General features: G+C 42.2%; 1 protein-coding gene and 1 pseudogene across 1 annotated transcript in view; both read right to left on the reverse strand.

Moving 5' to 3' along the window:
- The window catches only part of LOC145407880 (uncharacterized), a 424,248-nt gene that overhangs the window by 24,402 nt on the left and 387,012 nt on the right, over window positions 1–12,834 (reverse strand). Inside the window, exon 12 of the mRNA XM_080278745.1 lies at window positions 10,140–10,252. Coding sequence (XP_080134871.1) covers window positions 10,140–10,252 — 113 coding nt within the window. The remainder of the gene's footprint in view (window positions 1–10,139; window positions 10,253–12,834) is intronic.
- On the reverse strand, window positions 6,546–6,664 carry LOC145407963 (5S ribosomal RNA; annotated as a pseudogene).

The raw sequence follows: 12,834 nt of genomic DNA on the forward strand, positions 1-12,834 counted from the left end.
AGTACCCTCGCGTCCAACACGATAATATTGTCATGCATGGGTCACATGTTGGACCAAAAACGTGTTGGACTAACAATAGAGCTTATGGGGAAAAATGAATTATGTCAGCAACCCTAGGAAAAGTCACCCTAAATACCTACCATATACCTATACATATATTGGTACTATTGTAATTATAATAAATGGTACTGTGCTATGAATGATAACTAACCTTTTAGGATAGTGTTGGTGGGCTTGCTGGGAATTGAAGGTGGTATCCAAGGCTGTAGGTAGTCCTACTGGGTCCCCGGAGGATGGCTGATGGCGTCACTAGAGGGTAATGGCTGTTGCTCCTCCTCAACCTCCCTCATAAATCCTTCAAAATCACACTCAGAATCACTATCTTCGTCCACAGCCATGGAAGGTCCTGCTTCTGCCTGTCCTAGCACTCTGTAATCCTCGGCAAAGGGTATGCTTCTCACACTATTGCCAGAGCCCTGTCTCGTGACTGTGGAAAGTAATCGCTGTTGCTGACTCGATAGAGAATAAAGAGAAGCAACTTTGTTTATAAACTGGTACGCACGCCGATGAGAAGGGTTTCAAAACGATTGATATTTATTCTAAAATATTAATATGTATTCAGTGTCAGGCTAAATGTTCAATGCTGTAGTATGATACATTCTCTGTCAAGTCGCCTGGGTTTTGGTCACACTGTTTTGCCAGTCGTATCCTCGGCAGGAATCCATCCAGATGAATTCCAAATGCCCGTGGTATCGTCGGCAATTTTACCACGTTACCATTCCGATTTACCATCGTATCCTCGGCAAACCTGGTATGAAGTGCCATGTGATAGCCTTCGGCTGCCAGGATCTTGTCTTGGTTTTTTATTATGGTCCTCACGTTGGCTTCATTCATGTCGTAGGCCTTGGCAATGTCAACTTTCCTCTCCCCTTTCTTCTTCCTCTCGATGCTTTCTAGCTTGGTGGCCTGAGGGAGGTGCCGACGCTTCTTGAGGTTCTCAGAAGGCTTCCTAGGCATTGTGAGCAGGGTAAAATGCAGTAACAAATGCAGAAAATGCAGCAAGAAAAAAGCACCTTCCAATGCGAATTATGCGACTGAGTGGCGCTGTGGCGGGAGAAATTTAAACAAAACATCACATGACAGCAGAAGCATTTTTAATTGGGCGGCATCACGATCACGTCACGATAGCGGGCGGGGAAGGCTACTTGATCAGAAGTTTTCATTGGCTACCATCATCATGGGAATGTCCAGTATGACCGTGTTGGACCGGGGGTGATCGTGCTAGAGGTGAACTCTGCAGATTTCGCCCACTTCTCAGAGCTCTGTGCGTGTTATGCTAACACACTCGTGTTGCAGTAATTAAATCGTATTAAATAATACTAATTATTTGCTCTCCGTGCTGGACGTGAATTGTGCTGGACTAACGCGTGTTGGACGCGAGGGTACTGTATATATATATATATATATATATATATACACAGGGTGACCCAGAAAAACCTCCCACATTTCAAAGGTAAATGAAAGAAAATGGTTAAAGATAATCAAAATATTATTTGCAAACATGAAACTTCATTCAATACAGATTTTTTAAAGATGACATCCTCCAAATGGTGGCCGTCATTGTCTATACATGCTTGGAGGCAATTTCTGAAGGCTGCCATGGCTCGACGGGTCATGTTGGGTGGAACAGCGGCTATCTACCGCTGAATAGCAACCTCAAGGGCTTCAAGAGTTTGGGGTCGATGAGTGTGTGGTTTCAGCAAGATGGAGCTACGGCACGCATAGCTCGAAGATCATTGCAAGTGCTGAGGGAAATGTTTCGGGATTGGGTGATCTCGTTGCATGGCGATGTTTGGTGGCCGGCCCGTTCCCCTGACCTCACCCCTTGTGATTTTTTCTGTGGGGCTACCTTAAATAATGAAAGTATACTAGTCGACCCCAAACTCTTGAAGCCCTTAAGGTCGCTATTCAGCAGGAGATAACCGCTGTTCCATCCAACATGACCCGTCGAGCCATGGCAGCCTTCAGAAATCGCCAGAAATCGCCTCCAAGCATGTACAGACAATGACGGCCACCATTTGGAGGATGTCATCTTCAAAACATGATGAATAAAAACTGTACTGAATGAAGTTTCATGTGTGCAAATAATATTTTGATAATGTTTAACCTTTTTCTTTTTTTCATTTACCTTTGAAATGTGGAAGTTTTTTCTGGGTCACCCTGTATACATACATGTGTGTATGTTATCACTTTCATAAAGTATATATATATATATATATATATATATATATATATATATATATATATAGTTGTGAGTAAAAGATGGAAGAAGAGCATAAGACAGTATGGATCAGTTGGGTCAAGGATTGTGTGGGTAAAGTTGAAAGTTGGAATACAAATGTGGGCGATTGTGTGTGTGTATGCGCCAATGCAAGATCATGCTAGCAGAGTGAGAGAAGAGTTCTGGACAAATGTGGAAGTGTGCATGGAAAAGTTTGGAAGGAATGAGAGACTGTTTCTGATCAGTGATATGAATGGTAAAGTAGGGAATGTGAAGGTGGATGGAATAGTTGGTGAGTGGGGTGTGCCTGCTGCGATAGATGAGAATGGCAGTGCGTTAGTGAACATTTGTGCTGGGAGGGGGTTGGTGATAGCCAATACCCTCTTCAGGCATAAAATGATATACAGGTATACATGGCGAGTGATGCGAAGGGTGGGTGGTGAACTGAATGAAAAGAAGGCAATGATTGATTATGTGTGTGTGGATGAAAGGATGCGAAGATGTGTAATGGATGTAAGAGCTTATAGAGGTTGGGGGAGTGGACTTTCTGACCACTACCTGGTGGTGGCCAGAATTAGGATACAAGTAAGATGGAGGAATAGAAGAAGGGAAAGACGAGAGGAAGGAGTAGTTGCAAGAAGAGTGGAAAGGTTACAAGAGGATGAGAAAAAGGCAGCGTATGAGAGAGAAGTGGAGGAACGATTGGGCAAATATGAATTGGAGCAGACAGGGGACATGGAAGGTGTGTGCAGGATATTTACTGAAGAAATGTGTGCAGCATGTGATGTGGTGTGTGGGAGGAAGAGAAGACGGAGGGGGGTGCAAGGAACAGCGTGGTGGACTGAAGAAGTGAGACAGACTGTGGCACAAAAGAAGAAAGCATACAATGAATGGATGAGAAATAGGGGCGTGGAAGAAGCTGAGAGGTGGAAGAAAGAGTTATATGTAGAAAGAAAGAGAGAGGTGAAAAGATTAGTAAGAGAGAGTAAGAAGAGAGTGGATGAGGAATTTGGAAGGAATTTGAGTGTAAAGTGGAGGGACTGTAAGAAAATGTTCTGGAAAGAGGTGAAGAGAGTAAGACAGGGTGGATGTGAGGTTAGCAGGGGAGTGAAAGATAAAAATGGTAGATTACAAGTGGAGAAGGAAGAAAAAGTGAGCAGATGGAGAGAACACTTTAAGGAATTGTTGAACATACAGGATGGAAGTAATGCAAGTATAAGTGGCTGGGGAATGGCTGGGAGGAGGAGGGAGGTGAGAAGACAAGAAGAAATCAGTAGGATGGAAGTTGTGGAAGCAATGAAGAAAGTTAAATCAGGGAAAGCCCCAGGAATTGATGGAGTGTGTGGTAAAATGCTGAAGCATGGGGGAGAGAGAGTAGTAGAATGGATGTGGAAGATCTGCAGATTGGCCTGGGAGGAAGGTAGAGTCCCGGAGGATTGGAAGTCAGGTATAATTATTCATTTGTACAAAGGAAAAGGGGAAAAAGAAGTGTGTGGTAATCATAGGGGCATTTGTCTTCTTAGTATAATAGGAAAAGTGTATGGTAGGATACTTATTGACAGAGTTAGAGAAAGAAACAGAGGAATTAGTTGGAGAAGAACAGGGAGGCTTTAGGAAGGGAAGAGGTTGTGTAGATCAGATATTCATTCTTAGATCTTTAGTGGAAAAGTTTCTAGAGAAGGGAAAGAAGTTGTATGCAGCTTTCATGGATTTGAAGAAAGCATATGACAGGGTGGATAGACAAGGATTGTGGAAAGTATTAAGAATATATGGAGTAGATGGGAAGTTGTTGAATGCTGTGAAGAGTATGTATGATGGTGCTAAGGCTGCAGTGCGTGTGGATGGTGAACTAAGTGAATTTTTCTCTTTGGAGGTTGGGTTGAAACAGGGATGTGTCATGTCTCCATGGTTGTTCAATCTGTACATGGATGGGGTAATAAAAGAGGTACAAGGTAGGGTAGTGGATGTTGGAGTGGCCCTGGTGAGAGAGGATAGTGTTTGGAAACTCCCGGTACTGTTGTTTGCAGATGATACTGTGTTGTTGAGTTAAGACGAAGGGGAGCTGCAAGGCTTGGTGGATGAGTTTGGGAGAGTGTGTAAGAAACCGAGTCTAAAGGTGAATGTAGGGAAGAGTAAAGTGATGGTCTTTGAGAGAGGTGAAGTCAGTGAATGTACACCGAGGTTGGATGGTGAGGAATTGGAAAATGTGAGTACGTTTAAGTACTTGGGTAGTGTGATGAGTAAGGATGGAGGTTTGGAGGGTGAAGTGCTTGAAAGGGTACAGCAGGGAAGAAAGGTTGCTGGTTCTTTGAAAGCAGTGATAAGAAACAGGGAAGTGAGCATGGAAGTGAAAAAGTTACTACATGACAGTATTGTGATACCAACTCTAACATATGGAAGTGAAGCTTGGACGTTGTTGGAAGGACACAAGTCAAGAGTGAGAGCAGTGGAAATGAGTTATTTAAGAGGAGCCTGTGGAGTCACATGGATAGAGGCTGACGAATGAGGATATAAAGGAGCGTTGTGGTGTGGATGTGGATGTGATAGGAAGTGTAATGAGGAACACACTGAGGTGGTTTGGCCATGTGGAGAGGATGGAGGGTGAAAGACTGACGAAGAGAGTGTATGTGAGTGAGGTGGAGGGGGGAAGAGGGAGGGGGAGGCCGAGGATGAGATGGAGGGATGGGGTGGAGAGGTATATGAGAGAGAGGGGTGTGAGTTGGGAGCAGGGCAGTGAAATGGCAGGGACAGGATGACGTGGAGGCGATTTGTTTGTGGCCACCCCAAACAGGATTGAGGCGTCTGGCAATAGATAGATAGATAGACAGATATACATACATATATATATATATATATATATATAATATATATATATACAGTAATCCCTCCAATATCCAATGTAATAGAGCCAAAGGCATGTCCGGATAGTGATCCTGTCCGGATATTGGTCCCCAGCCTCCTGGACTTGTACTTATGGACCCTAACTCAGAAAAACACCAATACAACTCCCTCTGGACATGCATTGCACCTATTTAAGACCCAAATCACACCAATAAGGGACATAAAAGAATGAAATAAATGCAAGAGAACCATACAATGAGGTTTTAGAGGAGCGTTTATACAATATTAAACATTCTGGGTACTTACAACAAGTCCCTGGCTCCTGGACTGGTTTGAACCGCCAGTTTGCAGTCCACAGTTAATCCTTTGCACTCTAAATTCTAATTTCTTAACACTGCACAACACTGTAAATTCCCGTGTGTTCTAGTGGTGAGGTATTGCAGTTTATTCACTGTTTATTCACAAAAAACGAGCTCCTGTGGCTTGCATTGCTATAAGCATCTGTTCTCGATCGGAGTTAGGCTGTGACTGTTGATGATGGCGGGGTAAGAGTTGCCAGATCGCAACGGCCACATTACCAAACTACTCAATTTTCATTACCATTTTTAATTTTCATTACCAAATTCGTAAAGCTATCATCTATTCTTCACTAATTATATACACAAGTGGAAATACATGAGTTTCACGAAAAATAATACTTTATCTATGTATACTGATACATATTTACTGTACTTTAATGGAAATGAACATCACGTCTCAAATTACTGTACAAAAGGAATAGGACAGTTCGGACTACATGAATATAGTGTTAAAATGGCATCATGGTATGAAGTAACTTTTTGTAAGGAAGGGGTTGTTTGTTTTCTTGTCTTGTACCCTTCTTTTACATAAAAATAAAGAAACCAAACACATGAACAGTACTGAACGGAGATTATGAAAGGTGGACTTCATAAAGTGTTAGAATGGTGTCATGGAATGCAGTAACATTTTGTAAGGGAGGGGTTGTTTGTTTTTTTGTCTTGTACCCTCCTTTTACATAAAAATAAAGAAACCAAAGACAGATATACAGTACTGAAAAGAGATTCTGAAAGATGAGTGTGTATTTGAGCGAAAAATACTCATATCAAGCAACCTTTCTGTAGTTTTGGTAAAGACATACTTTTTTTTTTTCTCAGAACTGCCCTTCCAGAGTTAGGATGCGTCTTTCACACTCCGCCTTTCACACTGCAGCATCTAAGATGCCACAAAATACGGTGTGTGTGTATATATATACAGTATATATATATATATATATATATATATATATATATTTCATTCATTGCCAGAAGCCATGTATCCCAAATGGGGTGGCCAAGGGCTTAGAGTTAATTGTTTTACAGGGAGGGGCACTAATCCTCCACCAACCCCACTTGACACGTAGGGATACCAACAGCATCTGGTGTTCCCAGGCGGTCACCCATCCAAGTATTAACCAGACCCAACGTTGCTTAACTTCGCTGATTGGACGGGAAGCGGTGTACTCAACGTGGTGTATATATATATATATCTATCTATTTTTATATAGATAGATAGATAGATAGATAATATAGATAGATAGATATACAGATATATATATATATAGATAGATAGATAGATAGATAGATATACATATATAGATAGATAGATAGATAGATATACATATATAGACAGATAGATAGATAGATAGACATAAATATACAGATAGATAGATATACATATAGATAGATAGACAGATAGATATACATATAGATAGATAGATAGATAGATATAGATAAATAGCTATAGATAGATAGATATACATATATATGTATAGATAGACAGATATAGATAGATAGATAGATAGATAGATATATATATATATATGGAGCCTTGGCGCCTGGTGGGTTAGTGGGTAATTACAGAGCTCCAGTCAGATTGAGCCGGTGAAGGTTTATATCCAAGGGATGGTTGGGGTTATTGTTCATGTAATGCCAGTTAAGGATGAGTGAGGCTGGTCACTCTCATCTTAAATGTCAGGACCAAACTGCCTAGCTCCGGGCTTCTATGCTCCTCATGGGGCAACGTAGAATTAGATGATGGATGGATGGATGGATATGGAGCCTCTGTGGTACAGTGGTAAAGTGTGCATTTTCATACACTGAGGAACGAGGGTTTGTGCCCTGCCAGGGTAATAAGCTTTGGAAGCATTATTCTGGCCACATACTGCATTGACAGACATCAGCGGTGCTGTGGTTGAACCAGTGTCGCATGCTATAAAGTATGCTTGCACCCAGTCGGGTTGTGCGGGCCGATTACACTTGCTTCACAGACTACACACACATCCAAAGCCACCCCAACACTACAATTACACTTACAAGCAATTCTCACCCTACATACAATCTCTACTAGACAGCCTAAGCCTCTTGGTAGAGATACATTGGCTGTATCGTCCCCACTTCGGTAGGGATAGGCCGGTCCTGCAGTGGACACTCAAACGGCTAATGAGATAAGATGATATATATATATATATATATATATATATATATATATATATATATATATATACTGTATATATACAGTATATATATATTAATCCCTGTACTTTCCAGATGCCCATTTTCCGGACATCCCCACTTACCGGACATTGTGGGCCTGGACCATCGGAACTGAAAAATGGCCAAAAAAAGAAAAAAATCCCCCCAATATCCGAATTTTTTCCCACCCGTAAATTGAAATTGCTGCGCGGCGCCAAACAGCTGATTACACCATGGCCCCTTCACCCCTTCCTTCCTCCCCCCTCCCCCCTTCCCTGTCAGGGTTGCCGTTTGTTATTTTTCATTACCAAAAGTGGGCCAATTTGGTAATGAAAAATTTGTTTGGTAATGAATCAGAATAATGCACTACCAAACAGATTTTTCACATGTATGAGGATACACAAGATGGAGATGGTGGATTGTTTGCTCTCTCAGATTAATCTGCTACCCTACATAGTGTGAAAATAATCAACATGGTGTTAATTATAAGGAGAGTGATTACATGTATTTCCACTTGTATATATAATTAGTGAAGAATAAATGCTAGCTTTACGAATTTGGTTATCTATCTATCTATCTATCTATTGCCAGACGCCTCAATCCCGTTTGGGGTGGCCACAAACAAATCGCCTCCAAGTCGCCCTGTCCCCCGCCATTTCACTGCCCTGCTCCCAATTCACACCCCCCTCTCTCATATACCTCTCCACCCCATCCCTCCATCTCATCCTCCCCCTCCCTCTTCCCCCCTCCACCTCACTCACATACACTCTCTTCGTCAGTCTTTCACCCTCCATCCTCTCCACATGGCCAAACCACCTCAGTGTGTTCCTCATAACGCTTCCTATCACATCCACATCCACACCACAACGCTCCTTTATATGTGGTGTGGATGTGGATGTGATAGGAAGCGTTATGAGGAATTTGGTAATGAAAGTTGAGGAGATTGGTAATGTGGCCGTTGCAATCTGACAACTCTGTTTCTCCGACATCAACAGTTACTCCCTAACTTCCATTGTGAACAGATGCTTATCGCACTGGAAGCCAAACGTGCTCGTTTTTTGTGAATAAACAGTGAATATACTGCAATACCTCGCCTCTAGACCACATGGGAATTTACAGTGTTGTGCAGTGTTAAGAAATTTGAACTTAGAGTGCAAAGGATCAACTGTGGAGTGCAAATTGGCAGTTTAAACTGGCAGTTAGAACTGCAGTGGTGCAGTTAAGAACAATGTGCAGTGTTAAGCAATTATAACTCACAGTGCAAAGAAATAAGTGCAGCACAACACTGGATTACTGTACGTGCTTGAAGAGCATTTTCACCACTGCCAAAACCTTAGAAAGGCAGCCACAAACGTGATGTAAGTACCCTGGCTGAGGTACAGTCACTTCTAATTCCTTATTCTTTGGTTCCTTTTCATTTATTTCATGCTTTATGTCCATTATTGGTGTGAATAGGGTCTTAAATAGGTTTAAATAGGTGATATGCACGTCTGGTAGGGAGTTATTTAGGTGGCTTTCAAAGTTAGGCTGGGTTAGGGTCCATAAGTACCAGTCCAGGAGGCTGGTGCCCACTATCCGGACAGGACCACATTCCAGACGTGCCTTTGGCTCTATTACATCGGATAGTGGGGGGATTACTGTATATATATATAGTACTGTATATATATACTGTATATATATATATATATATATCTATATATACACACACACAGTCAATTCTCATATCGCAGGATTGTTGGTCATGGTTTTCTATATCACGGTACTTTTCCAGCCAAACCACGATCGCTTTGTACATTGCAGTAACCAATTTGATAGCTGCAGTCGCTGTCTGAAGTGGCTCATTTCCGAGGAGTTTTCCAGGCTGCAACTTTGTTTATGCTAGTCGTGGCCGGAAGCCAATCATATTCAAGGAAGAAAAGCTAATCACAGTGCCTCCCATCCCCACCAAGCGGCAAGTAGGCACGATAGTCCACCCTGTTGTCCCCGCTACTATCATACTCGCCTCGTGCTGTGAGGCCACAGAGTGCCTCATACCTTGGAACCCCTCCCCCTCCCTTGTCCACCTAAGCATTATCGTCAGTCAGAGTCAGGTAAGAACCTTACAACACTGTTCATTCCCACGAAATACATGCATTACATACTGATCTACATACAATGAATGTCCCATTCATTCCACAGCAATTACATCATCTCAAAATTAACCAAACCAAATCTGATCTTATTCTACCTATCTATCTATCTATCATACAGTTTTCTACTGCTCCATCTGGAGTACAGAGGCCTAGGACTAAGCCTGTCAATGTTCCCATTTAAGGAAGGAATGACTAGTCATTTTCCCCCATGCAGTATGATGTAAAGAACAAACCCCAATTGTACCCTGTTGTAAATCCTAATGGGCCACATCCTGATGAAGTGCCTTAACCTACTGGATCACCAGGTGTCCATTCTTTTACTGGAAAAAAAGCAAAAACAAAACAAAAACTCACCTGGTAGAAGAGGATGTAAGCATCAGGGCTGACCACCTGATCCTCAGATGCAACCTCTACTTTGCTGTCATCAAAGCTGTACCACTTGTTGTCTGCTGTGTTCTTGCATACAGCTACATAAAATGACAAAATTCAAAGTCAAACCATTATCACAATTCCAAGCTAAGATTACCATTGAGAACAGTACAGTATGCATTCTCTATATAGTACTGGGAATTATGATTTCAAAATATGAGATAACTTGGTGATGGTCTTTGAGAGAGGTGAAGTCAGTGAATGTACAGCGAGGTTGGATGGTGAGGATGTGGAAAATGTGAGTACGTTTAAGTACTTGGGTAGTGTGATGAGTAAGGATGGAGGTTTGGAGGGTGAAGTGCTTGAAAGGGTACAGCAGGGAAGAAAGGTTGCTGGTTCTTTGAAAGCAGTGATAAGAAACAGGGAAGTGAGCATGGAAGTGAAAAAGTTACTACATGACAGTATCGTGATACCAACTCTAACGTACAGAAGTGAAGCTTGGACGTTGCTGGAAGGACACAAGTCAAGAGTGAGAGCAGTGGAAATGAGTTATTTAAGAGGAGCCTGTGGAGTCACATGGAGAGACAGGCTGACGAATGAGGATATAAAGGAGCATTGTGGTGTTGATGTGGATGTGATAGGAAGCGTTATGAGGAACACACTGAGGTGGTATGGCCATGTGGAGAGGATGGAGGGTGAAAGACTGACAAAGAGAGTGTATGTGAGTGAGGTAGATGGGGGAAGAGGGAGGGGGAGGCCGAGGATGAGATGGAGGGATGGGGTGGAGAGGTATATGAGAGAGGGGGTGTGAGTTGGGAGCAGGGCAGTGAAATGGCAGGGGACAGGGCGACTTGGAGGCGATTTGTTTGTGGCCACCCCAAACGGGATTGAGGCGTCTGGCAATAGATAGATAGATAGATAGATAACTTGGTAATGTTTGTCAACTGGGTATTGCAATGGCATTATATCTGGGGTACGATGGTTACATTCTTTGGCACGATGTCAAAAGCATAAGGAATGTCTTTCAATATTTCAAGAAGTTGTATTCTCAAGAAATCCACTGAGGTGGTTTGGCCACGTAGAGAGGATGGACAGCAAACAACTAACGAGGAGAGTATATGAGAGTGAGGTGGAGGGGAGGAGAGGAAGGGGGAGTCTGAGGATGAGATGGAAGGATGGAGTGGAGAGGTATATGAGAGAGGGGGTGTGTGTGCTGGGGGGTGGGGGTAGCGAAACGACAGGGGACTGGATGACATGGAGGCAATTTGATGGGGCCACCCCTTACAGGATTGAGGCATCTGGCAATAGTTAGGCATACTGTAGTATTCTCAAGGAGTAGCAGCAGGAAAACTTTTTATCTGCTCCAAAAATATACATATCCATCAGTATCACAGCTCTAATTACCACCTTAAAGGTTGGGTGAAGTATGATTCATAAACAAGAGAAAGTATAAAAGCAAGTAATTTATAAAAAAAAAATGAATGCACAGCGAAACAAGCACTCAAATTATTCACACATTATTAAAGCCTTAGAAACCCTGGCTCCACCTACTATACAAGGTAGTCATATTTTAATTATATTCTTCTTCACTGCCAAATCCTTGTCTTGTGCTGCTCTATCCTTACTCCATCCATCCATTTCAATCCTTTGCCAGTGCACTCACACACTCACTGGCATATCACATCTCCTCCCAAACTCTTCCCTATTCCCTTTACACCACATTCTACGTAAATATTCTTGCTAGATGACCATGCCAACAACTGTATGCATACACTCTTCAACCGTTTACCCCTTCGATCAATGGATTTATCACTCCATAACTTCCACAAACCTGTTTCTATTTCTGGTCCCTTTACAGTATGCATATGAAATACAGGCCCATAACCAAACTTTCTGAAAGTGGAGGGGAGTTTTTTCTGCAGAATCTGGACTTGCATAATGGCCGGTTGGTCAAAGGTCTGCTACATGCTTGCTATGGGGGTCTGGGTGTATGCATAAGCAATCCTAAGAAGCAGTACAAAACTTCTGAACAACAGAGAGACTCTTTTTTGCACCGATATTAAAAACCAGATTGTGAGAAAGTGAATCTTTAGGTGGGGGTATCATCCAACCCTCTCGACTGCCCCCCCTCCCCCACATATGGGTCTGACATATTCCTCAACAATCCAATTTCCACTGCTGTCATTCATGATGTTTCACATTCCTGCCATATCAAATTTACATCCATGTGTTTATGTGGGCTCTAATGCACTCTAATGTACTGTAATTCTTTCCTAGCCTCCACACTTAGTTCTGTATTTTGTATCAAGGCCTTCACAACAACAGCTATCTGTATTACTTCCACTTCCTTTATATATTTACTATTTTTTTTTTCCTAATTACTACACCAAGGTAATTTAACTCCACCAAATAAAGTTTCCTTCCCTTGACTACCACATCATACTGAGTGACTTTTCACCAGTCATCAGTTTTCTGTAATTAGCATTTACTTTCAAACCATGCCACACACAAATATTCACACTTATTCAGCTTGCAAAGACCCTGGTTTCTGTAAGCAAGCACCAAAGCATCATTCTGCATACATACATCAGATCTAAAATACAGTACTATACCCATCACCATCCATAACCTCCACCAGTTCCCTCTCCACCACTAGTTTTTACTTCTCTCATAATCCCAT

The sequence above is a fragment of the Coenobita brevimanus genome, chromosome 74 (assembly GCF_032717465.1).
Source record: "Coenobita brevimanus isolate Jiangsu-jjx chromosome 74, ASM3271746v2, whole genome shotgun sequence".
Classification (NCBI taxonomy): Eukaryota; Metazoa; Arthropoda; class Malacostraca; order Decapoda; family Coenobitidae; genus Coenobita; species Coenobita brevimanus.